Source organism: Caenorhabditis briggsae (assembly GCF_000004555.2).
Source record: "Caenorhabditis briggsae complete genome, chrX, whole genome shotgun sequence".
Taxonomy (NCBI): domain Eukaryota; kingdom Metazoa; phylum Nematoda; class Chromadorea; order Rhabditida; family Rhabditidae; genus Caenorhabditis; species Caenorhabditis briggsae.
In genome coordinates this window covers 15,863,387-15,875,704 of record NC_013491.2, presented here as the reverse complement: position 1 = coordinate 15,875,704, position 12,318 = coordinate 15,863,387, and the positions used below count along the sequence as shown (strand labels likewise).

General features: G+C 34.9%; 3 protein-coding genes across 3 annotated transcripts in view; 2 read left to right on the top strand and 1 right to left on the bottom strand.

Annotated features, from left to right (window-relative positions):
- Positions 1-1,151: 1,151 nt before the first annotated feature.
- CBG15448 lies at positions 1,152-2,049 on the bottom strand (the record flags this gene model as incomplete). Its single annotated transcript, XM_045240293.1, has 2 exons — positions 1,152-1,364; positions 1,636-2,049. The coding sequence occupies 2 exons, from the start codon at positions 2,047-2,049 to the stop codon at positions 1,152-1,154; spliced, it is 627 nt and encodes a 208-aa protein (XP_045095737.1).
- Positions 2,050-3,037: 988 nt separating this feature from the next.
- On the top strand, positions 3,038-3,728 carry CBG15449 (the record flags this gene model as incomplete). Its single annotated transcript, XM_045240292.1, has 5 exons — positions 3,038-3,171; positions 3,220-3,322; positions 3,365-3,447; positions 3,496-3,604; positions 3,648-3,728. The coding sequence occupies 5 exons, from the start codon at positions 3,038-3,040 to the stop codon at positions 3,726-3,728; spliced, it is 510 nt and encodes a 169-aa protein (XP_045095736.1).
- Positions 3,729-11,810: 8,082 nt separating this feature from the next.
- Positions 11,811-12,318, top strand: part of CBG15451 — a gene marked incomplete at both ends in the record, with an annotated part of 9,124 nt that continues 8,616 nt past the window's right edge. Inside the window, one exon of the mRNA XM_045240291.1 lies at positions 11,811-11,894. Coding sequence (XP_045095735.1) covers positions 11,811-11,894 — 84 coding nt within the window. The remainder of the gene's footprint in view (positions 11,895-12,318) is intronic.

The following is a 12,318-nucleotide window of genomic DNA, read 5'->3' as shown; positions in this document are numbered from 1 at the left end:
AATTTTGTTATCTTGTCCATTGTTCTATTTTGATTTTGATAAGCCTGTTTATAGCGTAATTAAGGTTATCTCCCTCACAAGTACTACTAATCTCCATCAGCAGTACCACTCCAACACCCAGTACCACTAAGCCACGCCCCCCCTAGAAAACCTCTATATAAGGCCCAGCTGTTTCCCAAATTCATTGGCATTCAATTTTCTCTCTGGTCCGTGTTTTTCTTAATTTAGCTATCAAAACTCCAAATACAAAAGACTTTTCGTTTAAGTTTTATTCGGCGGAATAAACATGTTGACTCTTTTTTTTTCTATTCGACCTTAAGTTGCTTGTTCATAAGCTGGATTCGAAAAATATTCCGAAAACAAACTCCTCCTCAAAACCTTGGAGTTTGCGGCAAAAGACGGGAATCCTATAAAAAAAAAGCATCAAAAACCTGAAAATCTAAATCAACTAATAACTTGAGCTCTTCATGTTTAGAGCTTCAAAATGAATATAAAGATGACGATGTGTTTTCGATATTGATTTTTCCTAAAATTCGTTTTGTGCTTCAAAAATAGCGCATTTTATAAAGGAGCATTTTGAATGTTGACAATGTTATAATTGATGTTTTCGTTACTTTTTCTTTCACAAATTTTCGCTCTTTTATGATAAAGGTCCTGTTTTCGTTTAGTTTCTACATTTAATGCTAGTATTTTTCATATCCGAATTACAATTATATGCTACGTTTTACTGTTGCGTAAGAAAACGTCATTCAATCAGTTTTTTTCAGAAATAATAACCGGAAAATGGTGCTTTCGTAAACAAGAAATTACAATACGTTGTCGGTCCCCTGCAAAATCATTTCCTTGAGAAGTGAAAAACCATGTGTCTTTGAAATTTATAGGTTTTTCGAAAATAATTCTTATAACCTAGTTTTCTCGATTTTCGACAATATTGATAGTTTTAAAAAAAATAATTTTTATTGATTTTCCAAAAAATCTATGAAATTAGCCGAGGATTGAGAAATAGACTTGTAAGGTATCTGTTTTTGGAAACATGGAAACTTTGAAAGCGCGTGAAATTCAGAAGAACAATACAATGATTTTGTTGATCAGTTTACATCATCGAAAATAAAATGTTCGAAAAAAAACCAATAAATTTTATTCAAAAAAATTCAAGTTGACATTCTCTGCACATTAGTTGGTGTTCCTAAGTATCTGCGACATTTCTGCGTAAAATCCAAATTGTCTACAATAAAAAATATTGGTAACGAAATTTCTGGTAAATAATTTGCAACTGACAAAATTTTTAGCCACGTTCCCAGAAGATATCCGTTTCCAGCATTCCAATTTTTGATGGTGATAATTTCAAAAACGGCAAATAGAGCCTGGAAATATTTTTAAAAAATTCGTTTAAAGTTAATTGAAAAAAACCAAGGACAAAAATGTGGTGATCAGTAAGAGAGCGAAAATCCGATTCTCTCCTTGTCTCAAAGCTCTGGACGCTCGAAGAACTAATTTGTTTTGTTTTCGCAAAAAACGGTATAAAAATATGTAACAGGTGATAGAACCAATCAGAAATGAATTGAAAAATCGGTTGATGATCTGGAAAAAAAAGGAGAACACTGATCTTGATTGTTTTGAAAATGAATTTCTCACAGTCATAAATCCAATTTCTGGAGCGATATCCAAGAATCCAAATTCAATTATAAATTTTCTTTCCACCTTCGATGGTATTATCATTCCCACAGCTCCACCTACAGATAAAATGACTGCAAAAATGACAGTGAAAAAAAGATTGAACCCATCATAAAGAATTGAGGTCCAATTTTTGGACATAAAAGTTAAAAAACGATTCAAAGAGAGCACGAAATTGAAAGTAACCGAAAATAGATTACTACAGTAATCCACATAAAGACATAATTTCATTAAAGGCTCTAGCCATGAAACCTTAGGAGTGATGTCATGGAAAAATACAGCTAGATAGAAAGAAATAATCCAGAAAACTACGCGGAACAAAATTGCAACAGATTGAATGAGCAGCATAATAAAGAATGGCCCCTGAAGCTTCATTTTCAAACCTGTTCCAATACAACCAACTCACATTTTTCAGCAACTTCTCCCAGAGTATATAGATTATACAAATTAATTGAACCGTTAAGTTGATAAGACTGAAAAGTTCTAGAACACCAAGACTATAATTATGGGGCTCTATAGCTGGTGAAGATGAGGCATTATCAGTCCAAGGATTAATAACAGTTCCAATTGGTGCCGGCACAGCGGATAGAAGAGGAACAAGAAGGGGTAGATTTTTCGAATTCGAAAAAATGATCTGTTTGCAAGTTTTGTTTAAACACCTAGAATCCAACTTAGTGAAATGAAAAAAGAAATGAAAAACATAAACCAGACATTATATACACATTACTATTTTTTAATTAATAGGTGGGGACCGCTTTCGAAACTTCCAAATGAGATGTGATGTTTCATGAAGATCTTTACAGCGTAGTTTGTAGTTTAATGATAGGATACGAAACTTATTTCATTTTTCAAAAGATTTTGAAACAAAAAACGTAAAAATGATTCGGAAACTTACAAGGGAACCACAACGCCCTGTGCATCCAGAATTTGATACAACTTAGGATCGGTTGTATCATTATGATCGTGTTGTGTCATAATGAGAACTAAATGAAGTTTCTGCGAGTGAAGGATATCTGGAGTTTTAGGCGAGAGACGGAAGCCTCAGAAATCTGTAAATCTGAAAATCAAAATCAACTGAAAATTCGAGTTATTTATGTTTAGAGCTCCAAAATGAATGTAAACTTGATTTCATGAATATACATTTGATTTTGTGCTACAAAAAGAGAGCATCCGATACCACAATTTTTGAATTGTTGCTAATATAATATAGGAAAAGGAGCACAGATGTATTTCATATCTGTGTGTTTTTTTTTGAATTCTCAAACAATTATTTTATCTAAATCACAGCTGTTTTTATCTAGATTCCTTCTACCTTACATTCAGCGCCATTCAAAATTTTTCACACTGTCTTATCTCGTTTAGAATGCACCTGTCTGTTGTGCTCTTCATCTTCATCGCCGGGATAATCGCACCTGTGGTTCCATCACGCTTTTTCATAAGAGGCACCGTTTCCTGTCAGAATGGCCCTCCGTGGTGCTACACAATCCAATTGCTGGAGTTAGTTTCGTGAGTTATTGCATCAGTCGAATCATTATATTTTTCCAGCGCTTTCAATGATGTAATTGCTAGTGTCTCGGCTTGCGAACTCACGAACCCCAATCAGAAATTCCGCATTGAAAGTTGGCAGCCTTGGGACGGACCATTCGATGTAAGTGACTAAAAAGGATTTCATAATATAGTTATTTTTAAGTGGCATTTTGAACTCGAATTATTAATAAAGCACGTATGCGGCCTCGAAATCACCGAAGAGAAACAATCAATGAGACCGAAACCGTGAGTTCATATTTTTTTCTGTTGTAAACTGCGAAAAAAATTTTAAAGATACTTTGACAAAAAAGTTGAAATCGACTTCAGCAAGAACACCACAAAAATTATCGTAATTTGGGAGTCGACATTTTGGAGTGACTTATACCAAATTCGAATTTATTCAGTGAGTTTCCCACAATTTGAATCAAATCTTGAAACTTTTTCAGATATGCCAACGCACACTCGCAAACTGTCTAATGTTAAGATTAACTGATCATTATCAATTCAGATCGAAAGTTAAGAAATAAATGAATCAAATTTTATATTAAATTTCATATTGATAGAACATTTCCAGCAGTTCTGGTTGTTTTATGTCGCAAGTTAGAAAACGAAAAAAAATGCTCACAAACCGTCGCCGTTGGGCTCAAAAATCTAACCGAGATGGTGCAATTGAGTAGATAGTGAATATTTCGATACATCTCCAAATTCCGAATCATTCAGTGAGTTGTATATAGTTTGAATTTAAAACTGAAACATCAATGTTTTCAGAATGGTCAGAGTAATGCACAGTTGCACAGTTTCGAATTCTTCAAAGCTTTCCTATGCAATTATCTGTTCACAGCGATTACAGTGGACGTATTTTTTAAAATTATTTTTGTGTGCGCTCAATTCACATTATAAAACACCAGAGCTATGTTTAACACAGTATCCGTTGACACCGTATTCGATGAGTACACTCAAAAATTTATCCCAATTGACATGGTTCTTCCCAATTGACATGGTCATTTCCAGTCGAAATGTTTCTTTCCAATTCTTGTTTTGAATGATCTCCATTCTCCATATCGTTTAATGATGTGAGCATAAAACTGGCCCAATATAATATCAAAAATAGTTTCGAGGTCAACATTTTGAATTTTAGATATTTCAAGTGAGAAGGGTCCCCTAAAAACTTGAAAAAAAAACCTAAGCTCCGAAGTGTAATATCCTCCGTTTCTATCAAATGAGAAAGATCTCCCAGAAACTTCGAAAAAAATATTTCGGCTCTGAAGTGGAATATGCCCAGTTTCTATCCAACTCATAATAGGAAAATATATGCCCAGTTTCTATCCAATTCATCATAGGCATTTGGAGATTCTAGAAGCTATCATCCCTCACCAAAACGCTGATTAAAAATGAACAGTTTGGTTCGATAAGTGAAACGAATACAAAATTTCAAACCTCAAACTCATCAAACTTGCTGGAATCCGAAAATATTTCAGGTCCACTTGATATATATTCACAATCAGAAAAATTCAAAACTTTTTATAATTCATTCGGTTTACCACAAGATAGAAGTTTGTCATCTTTCTGGCCCAACGATAACAGAACATTTGAAAACCTGAAAGTCGTTATAGAAAAATCAGAAATTTTGAAAGAAAATTTGAGGGATTTCTACATTCCTTTAGAAACCTTGAATGTGATTTAACCTTGCTTCCAATATGATAAATTTTGCAAATTGTAGACAAATCCCAACAGTTCTTACCGTACCACATTCTGCTCCATTTTCAAGATAACGGGATTCTCGGGGAACCTGATGGCATTTTTTTAATTATAAAATTATTCACTTATAAATATGTAAATCTTAAACCCAAGTAATTTTACTGCTAGGAATAATCGGTATTCAACTTTCACTGATCTTGATAAAGTTTCGCTCTCTTCTTTTATCTATATTGAGTCTCATCATACTCCTCTCGAAAAAATGTTATTAAAAGAAGTACTTTCTGACGTGAGATGTCAAATTCTTCATTTATGAACATGTCAATCAAGCACATAAGTAACGTTATCGATAAGAACAATCGGGTTTTAACTCTTTCTATGTCCTGGTAAAAAACACTTTCGCTCCCTTCTCTTATCTACAGTGCTCCAAATATTGGTTCACCTTTCAAAATTGTCAAAAATCGATAAACATGGTTCATGACAAGAAAATACCTAAAACATGGTTCATGACAAGAAAATACCATATAAACTTTTTTTGCGACGATTCCCCCAGAAAATCCGTTCTCCTAATCTGCCTGCAGTTAGTTTTAATAAGTCCTAAATGAAAGGTCTAATGATTTTTTTAGTTGGCAGGTTTTCAACTGCTACAATTTCCAAAAATGTCAGAATAGCTGTTGATATTCTGAAACTCTCATTTCATCTCGTTTTTCAGGACTTAAAACCGGTTATGCGCGTTTCCTAGTTTTTAGTCTGGATTTATCTACCCTTAAATTTGACTCTTATACGATTTATACGATATGAAAGCGAATTTAAAAAACAGAGAGTGTTCCATGATGTAATTCTTTCCCTAATATTAATTACTTGCTTCACAACACGCCCGTTTGCCACTATCGTATGATCTTACATGTTAGATAGAAGATTGTTGGTCCCCAAGGTTCTGATCCATTCTTTCTCTGATGTTCTAGTTTCTTAAGATTTTGCTAATGTATTTTGACAAGAAAGAATCAGTTCCTTTGTATCCACTTCCTACGAAAGCGTAAAAAACAATCAGAATTTGCCATGTTTCTGGGGAAAAAACGTTGGAAAAGCTGAAAACCTGAAAGTCATTACGGGAACATTGGTGTTGACTGTAATTCAACCTTGTTTCCATAAGGGAAATGTAGCAAAATGCTGGCATATCGCAACAGTTCTTGCTGTACCACATTTTACTTCTATTCTCATTTATAGGGAAAACTTCTGAAATTACCAAATATTAAAGTTCTTTGCCAAATAATATAAACTTTCTTTCCAGCTCCCCCGTTTGCAACGCATCGCAGAGTCTTATAAATAAGATAAAAATTATTATTGGTCCCCAAGGTTTTCATTTTTCTTCTCTCTTTCCTCGGCTCTTTGAGCTTCTTGAACTTTTTTCTGATGTATTACACATGTGATCACAAGTTCCGTCACATCCTCTTCCTACGAAAACCTAAAAAAATTCAAAGTGTTTTGTGGGCAGATGTTGTGGATGTTCAGAGAAAAAATCATATTTTACGAGTCGAAATAACGTGATGGTTGGGTCGGCATCTCATGTTTTCATTGGGAGCTTTCTATCCTGCGCCTTGTTTCTCATTAGATTTGTACTATGTTTCGGTTCAATGTGCCACAATTTTCGATTTGTTGCTAATATATTATAGGAAGAGAAACGTATTTTATATCTCTGTTTTTTTTGAATTCTCAAAAATTAATTGGGGTCTATATTACAGCTATTTTTCTCTAGACTCCTTCTACCTTACATTCAGCGCCATTCACAATTTTTCACTCTGTTATATCTTGTTTAGAATGCGTCTTTCTCTTGTGCTCTCCATCTTCGGGATGCTCGCAGCTATGGTTCCAACACGCCTCGATATCATCGGCACCATCGAATGTCAAGCTGCCCCTCCCTGGTGCTATACCATCCACATATTAGATGCGTAAGTTATAACATTAGTCGAATCATTCTATCTTTTTTCAGCACATTCAATACTGTAGCTAACAGTTTTTCCGCTTGCGAACTCACGAACAACTATAAGAAATTCCGCTTAAAAAATTACCAGCCTTGGGGCGGGATTGGTGATGTAAGCGACTGAAAAGAGCTTCATAAGATGACTATTTTTTAGTGGGATTTTGAATTCCAGTTGTTCATTAAACACGATTGCGGCCTCGAAATCACCGACGAGTTGCAAATCGTGAGATTGTCGTTTGGACAATTTTCTACAACGACACAGTGAGTTCATATTTTTCTGTCGTAAACTGCAAAAACATTTCTGAAGGTACTTTCGAAAAGAGGTCAAAATCGACCTCAGCAAAAATACCACCGAAATTTTGATTCGGAGCGACTGGGACTGAATTCGGATTCATTCAGTGAGTTTTACACAATTTGAATCGAAGACTGAAATTCATCTCTTTTCAGATATGTCAATGCACACTTGCAAACTGTCTTATGTTAGGGCTAACTGATCATTAACCATTTAGCTAAAAAATTCAGAAATAAATATATGAAATTTTATATGAAGTTGAATGACACAACATTTTCAGCAGTTGTGATTATCCTAGGTCACAAGTTAGAAAACGTATATGAAGCTTATCCTCACAAACCGTCACCGTTGGTCTCAAAAATCTAACCGAGATGGTGCAATGGAGTTGATATTGATATTTCCAGATATCAAATCATTAAGTGAGTTTTATATAGTTTCAATTTAAGCCTGAAATGTTTTCAGAAAAGCCATGTCAGAGCAATGGACACTTGCTCAGTCTCGAATTCCACGTCAGAAGATTTTTCAACGCTTTTCTTTCCAATTTCATCTGTTCACAGCAATTATGATAAACGTACAGTGCGGTCAATATGTTTAAGACACTACTTGTTTTTGGGTGCGCATAAAAAACTAGGAGCGATATCAAAAAAACTGTAAACGTCATTCGATTCATAATAAAAAATAACCTCTAGAGACAAAGTTTCATGAATTCAGCACTATCCCTGTCCGTGTACCATCTAATAACCCAAATGCAAGCGGTCAATGTCTTTAAGACCCCCGGATTTTCCGATTTTCCAGTGATAATTTTCAAAAATATTTTCTCGGAATTGTCAAATATCCACCTAAAAGCGTTTTCGTTGATTTCAAATCAAATAAGATTGGTTTCTGACAGTTTTCAGATAAAAATTGACATCTGAAAATTCATTTCACGATTTTTGCTATTTTTGAGAGACTTTTCAGTTTTATGGTACGTAACCAAGATCCACTGGATGAAATTCTATCAAATTATACTTTATTTAAAAGTTCTTATCCCCTTTTCAATGTCCTAGTAATTTGAAAGCTGTTCAGGCAGAACGCACATAAATACGGATCCTTAAAATCCGAGCTGACCCATTTGAAGTGTTTTGGGGCGGATGTTGAAAAGAATACAGCCAAATTTCATCAAGTAAGAATATCTCATCAAGTATGAGTTAATATTGAAACCACAGAGAAAAGGTGGTGAGTCAAAAAAAGAAGGGATAGTTCTAAAATTATGACATTGTGTTTCCTGGGGTTGTGAATCGAATGGCGTTAACTGTTTTTTGAAATCTCTCCTAGTTTTCTCTACGCGGACAAAATCAATGGAGGTCTTAAAGATATTAAGAACTTTCAATCAAAGTATAATTTGATAGAATTTCATCCAGTGGATCTTGGTTACGTACCATAAAACTGAAAAGTCTTTCAAAAATAGCAAAAATTGTGAAATAAATTTTTCAGATGTCAATTTTTATCTGAAAACTGTCAGAAACCAATCTTATTTGATTTGAAATCAACGAAAATGCTTTTAGGTGGATATTTGACAATTCCGAGGAAATATTTTTGAAAATTATCACTGGAAAATCGGAAAATCCGGGGGTCTTAAAGACATTGACCGCTTGCATTTGGGTTATTAGATGGTACACGGACAGGGATAGTGCTGAATTCATAAAACTTTGTCTCTAGAGGTTATTTTTTATTATGAATCGAATGACGTTTACAGTTTTTTGATATCTACAGTCGTTTACAGTTTTTTGATATATAGCAAGTTGTGTCTTAAACATATTGACCGTACGTTTATCATAATCGCTGTGAACAGATGAAATTGGAAAGAAAAGCGTTGAAGAATCTTCTGACGTGGAATTCGAAACTGAGCAATCCGAGCTGACCCATTTGAAGTGTTTTGGGGCGGATGTTGAAAAGAATACAGCCAAATTTCATCAAGTATGAATATTTCATCAAGTATGATTTAATATTGAAACCACAGAGAAAAGGTGGTGAGTCAAAAAAAGAAGTATGATTTGATTGAATTCCATCCAGTGGAACTTTGTTACGTACCGTAAAACCGAAAATTCTCTCAAAAATAGCAAAAATCGTGAAATAAAAAAAGATATTGACCGCTTGCGTATGGGTTTTTTGCATGGTACATGGACAGGGATAGTTCTAAAATTATGACATTGTGTTTCCTGGGGTTGTGAATCGAATGGCGTTAACCGTTTTTTGAAATCTCTCCTAGTTTTCTCTGCGCGGACAAAATCAATGGAGATCTTAAAGATATTGACCGCACTGTATTTTTTTAAATTTATTTTGGTGTGCGCTCAGTGAGTTCACATTATAAAACACCACAATTATGATTAACTCAGTATCCGATAATACAATATTCGATTAGTCCACTCAAAAATTTTCTCCCAATTAAGACAGAACTATGGGTTTTCAACCAAAATGTTAATTTTTCTTTCTGAACTTGAGCAGATTTTTTTGGCAATTAATTTCGAGAATATGAATGATGAAACAAGAATGAAAAAATGTGGAAAAATTCAAAATTTACAAATTACAACTTCTATTCAACTGTCTCTCTAGAGCTCCCTCGAGTCACAAAAATAATCAGTTACTCCATTTCGAGTGTTAGTTATTCCGTTTCAAAAAAATCATTATCTTTCACCGATTTTCCTTACTCTGGTAAGTATTTTCATTTTGAATGAATTTTTCCTCGGCCACGCACGGCTTGCCGGCCGAGGCAGTTTTTACATCCGCATTGTCAATTTAAAAAATAAAAGCCGCGGCCTTCCGGCTCTCGGACATCGGGTACGCGGCCTCGGCCGGCCGTCGTTTCGACAGCCCTGATTTCCAGACAACTTGTTTCTGTTCAGTTCATGTTTTGAATGGTTCTCATTCTCTATATTGTTTACTGAAGTGAGAGTAAAATCTGACCAAATATAATATCAATAATACAATTCGCGTCATAATGACAGCACCACACCGTTTTTCGAGGTTTTCAGAAGAACTGAAAAACTTAGAAAAAAATAGCTGAAGCCATTCGATTCAACATCTCTAAATACCTATTTCAGCAAAATCAAGTACTCATTAAGTGTATTAGGACTGCAGTAACCAAAAGTCTTTTTGCGTACTGCGTGATATTCAAAGCAGCACCCTAATAAACTATGCAGAAAACCACCAGTAAAGTCAAGTTTTCACCAGTAAAGTCAAGTTTTTAAACAAAAATCAGAACCACTGAATTTCAATGGCAACTTGAGAAGTTTCGGTTTTGCTTAAATTACCAAAAACGGCTTAGAGTAGCATAAAAGCAATCAATAGACAACTCAGTCTACTGCAATTTGAGTATCAATTTCAGCTTTAAAGATTACCTAGAAGCGAAATTATTCAAAGTTTATTCTAAAACCCCTAAAAATTTCAGATAAGAAAAATCTCCTAAAATTTCGTTCTCTAAAAATCTGAAAGAGATTTTTTATTTCTCATGGTGTTGGTATCATTATGACGCGGCGCGCAGAGAGACTGTTGTTTACTGTACTCATAATATAATCTATGACTTGGTTTTTCTGATGTATAGGTTTTTAGGGATGCCGAATCAAATGGGATTAGCCGTTTCGCTCTAAGTTTTCTAGTTTTTCTGAAAACCTCACAACACGGGGTAATGCTATCATTATGATGTACTGTAGTTTCGATTTCAAAGCACGGAATTTTAGATATTTCAGATAAGAAAAATCTCCTAAAAACTCGGAAAAAAACATTTGGGCTCCGAAGTGCTATATCGCCAGTTTCTATCCAACAACTGTGATTCAGTCTTGCAAATATTCTTGCCGTGCTACATTCTGCTAAATTTTCAAGATAACGGGACTCTCATTCATATAATAACTTTCCAAGATTGGTGAAAAAGGAATGCGCGTTTTTGATTCACTCTAACTTCATGCAAAACTGGAACAAGAGGGTGTTAATAAAAGAGCTTTCAACATCATTTACGACCATTTTTTGCCAACGCGTGATCAACGTTTCGATGCTTTTCTTGAAGAACTACATCAGCTGTAGTTTGAAATAGGTCGCACCAAACACGCTTTACTTTCTTACTAACCTATTAAGGTTACTGATGAGAATAATCAGTATTTAACTCCTTCGTCCTGTTAAAGAGCAGCTTCGCTCTCTTCTTTTATCTATATGGAGTCTCATCATGTTTCTCTCAAATAAAGTTTAATAGCTGAAATCATGTCGGAAAAAAGGGCCGGCTGTGCTTCCATTTGTTTGAGTTGTTTCAGCTTCTTGAAAAGTTTCTTCGTATCTTCTTCCTACGAAAACCTCATCTTTTGCGAGTCGGAGAAACGTGATGATTGGTATCTCATGCTTGCATCGGGAGCAGATATGAGCGGAATTCCTTATTCCTTATTCCTTCTTCCTTATTCCGGGCGTTTTTTCTATTCCTTGTTCCTTATTCCTTCTTCCGGGTTTTTTAATGTTTATTCTTTATTCCTTGCTCCTGATTTTTTCTCATTCTTTCGGATAATTCGAACAATTTAAAATTTAAAATTTGAAATTAGAAAAACGCTTTCTAAACCTAATCTACCACTTAAAAATTCGTTTCATTCCCTAGTTTTTCATTCTCTAGTTTTTTCACGGGAAATGTCGAAACGTCGCTCAAAGTCTTGTGAGGCCGAACCTATTGGAACGAAGCTCAAACTGAAGCGAGAAGATGATGATGAGTTGGTAATGAGATTAGTGGCAGCCCTATCTCATGGGAAGGTCCAAGAAGTCTTTCAAAAAGCGATCTCTATTGCCTTGTTCTCATAAGAAATTTGGGACTATTGATAAGGAATTGGAGAAACATACGGAGAAGATGAATCATCTGGAGAATCAAATTTCGGAACTTAATGCGAAAATTGAGGATATGAAGAAGAGTGGGATGACCGGTTTAAATGTAAACGGAGGTGAGAATACTTCTTCTCCAGGTGGATCTGTTGTGTCGGCTAAAGAAAAGGAGAGAAAACGGTCAATTATTGTAACTGGTATTCCCGAATATGGTAGATCAGAAAGAGAGGCTTGGTACTGGGACCAGTCGTGTATGTCAAAAATTTTGAACTATCTGGAAATTGGAGCACCTCCAGTATCATTTTATCGTCTTGGAAAGAAC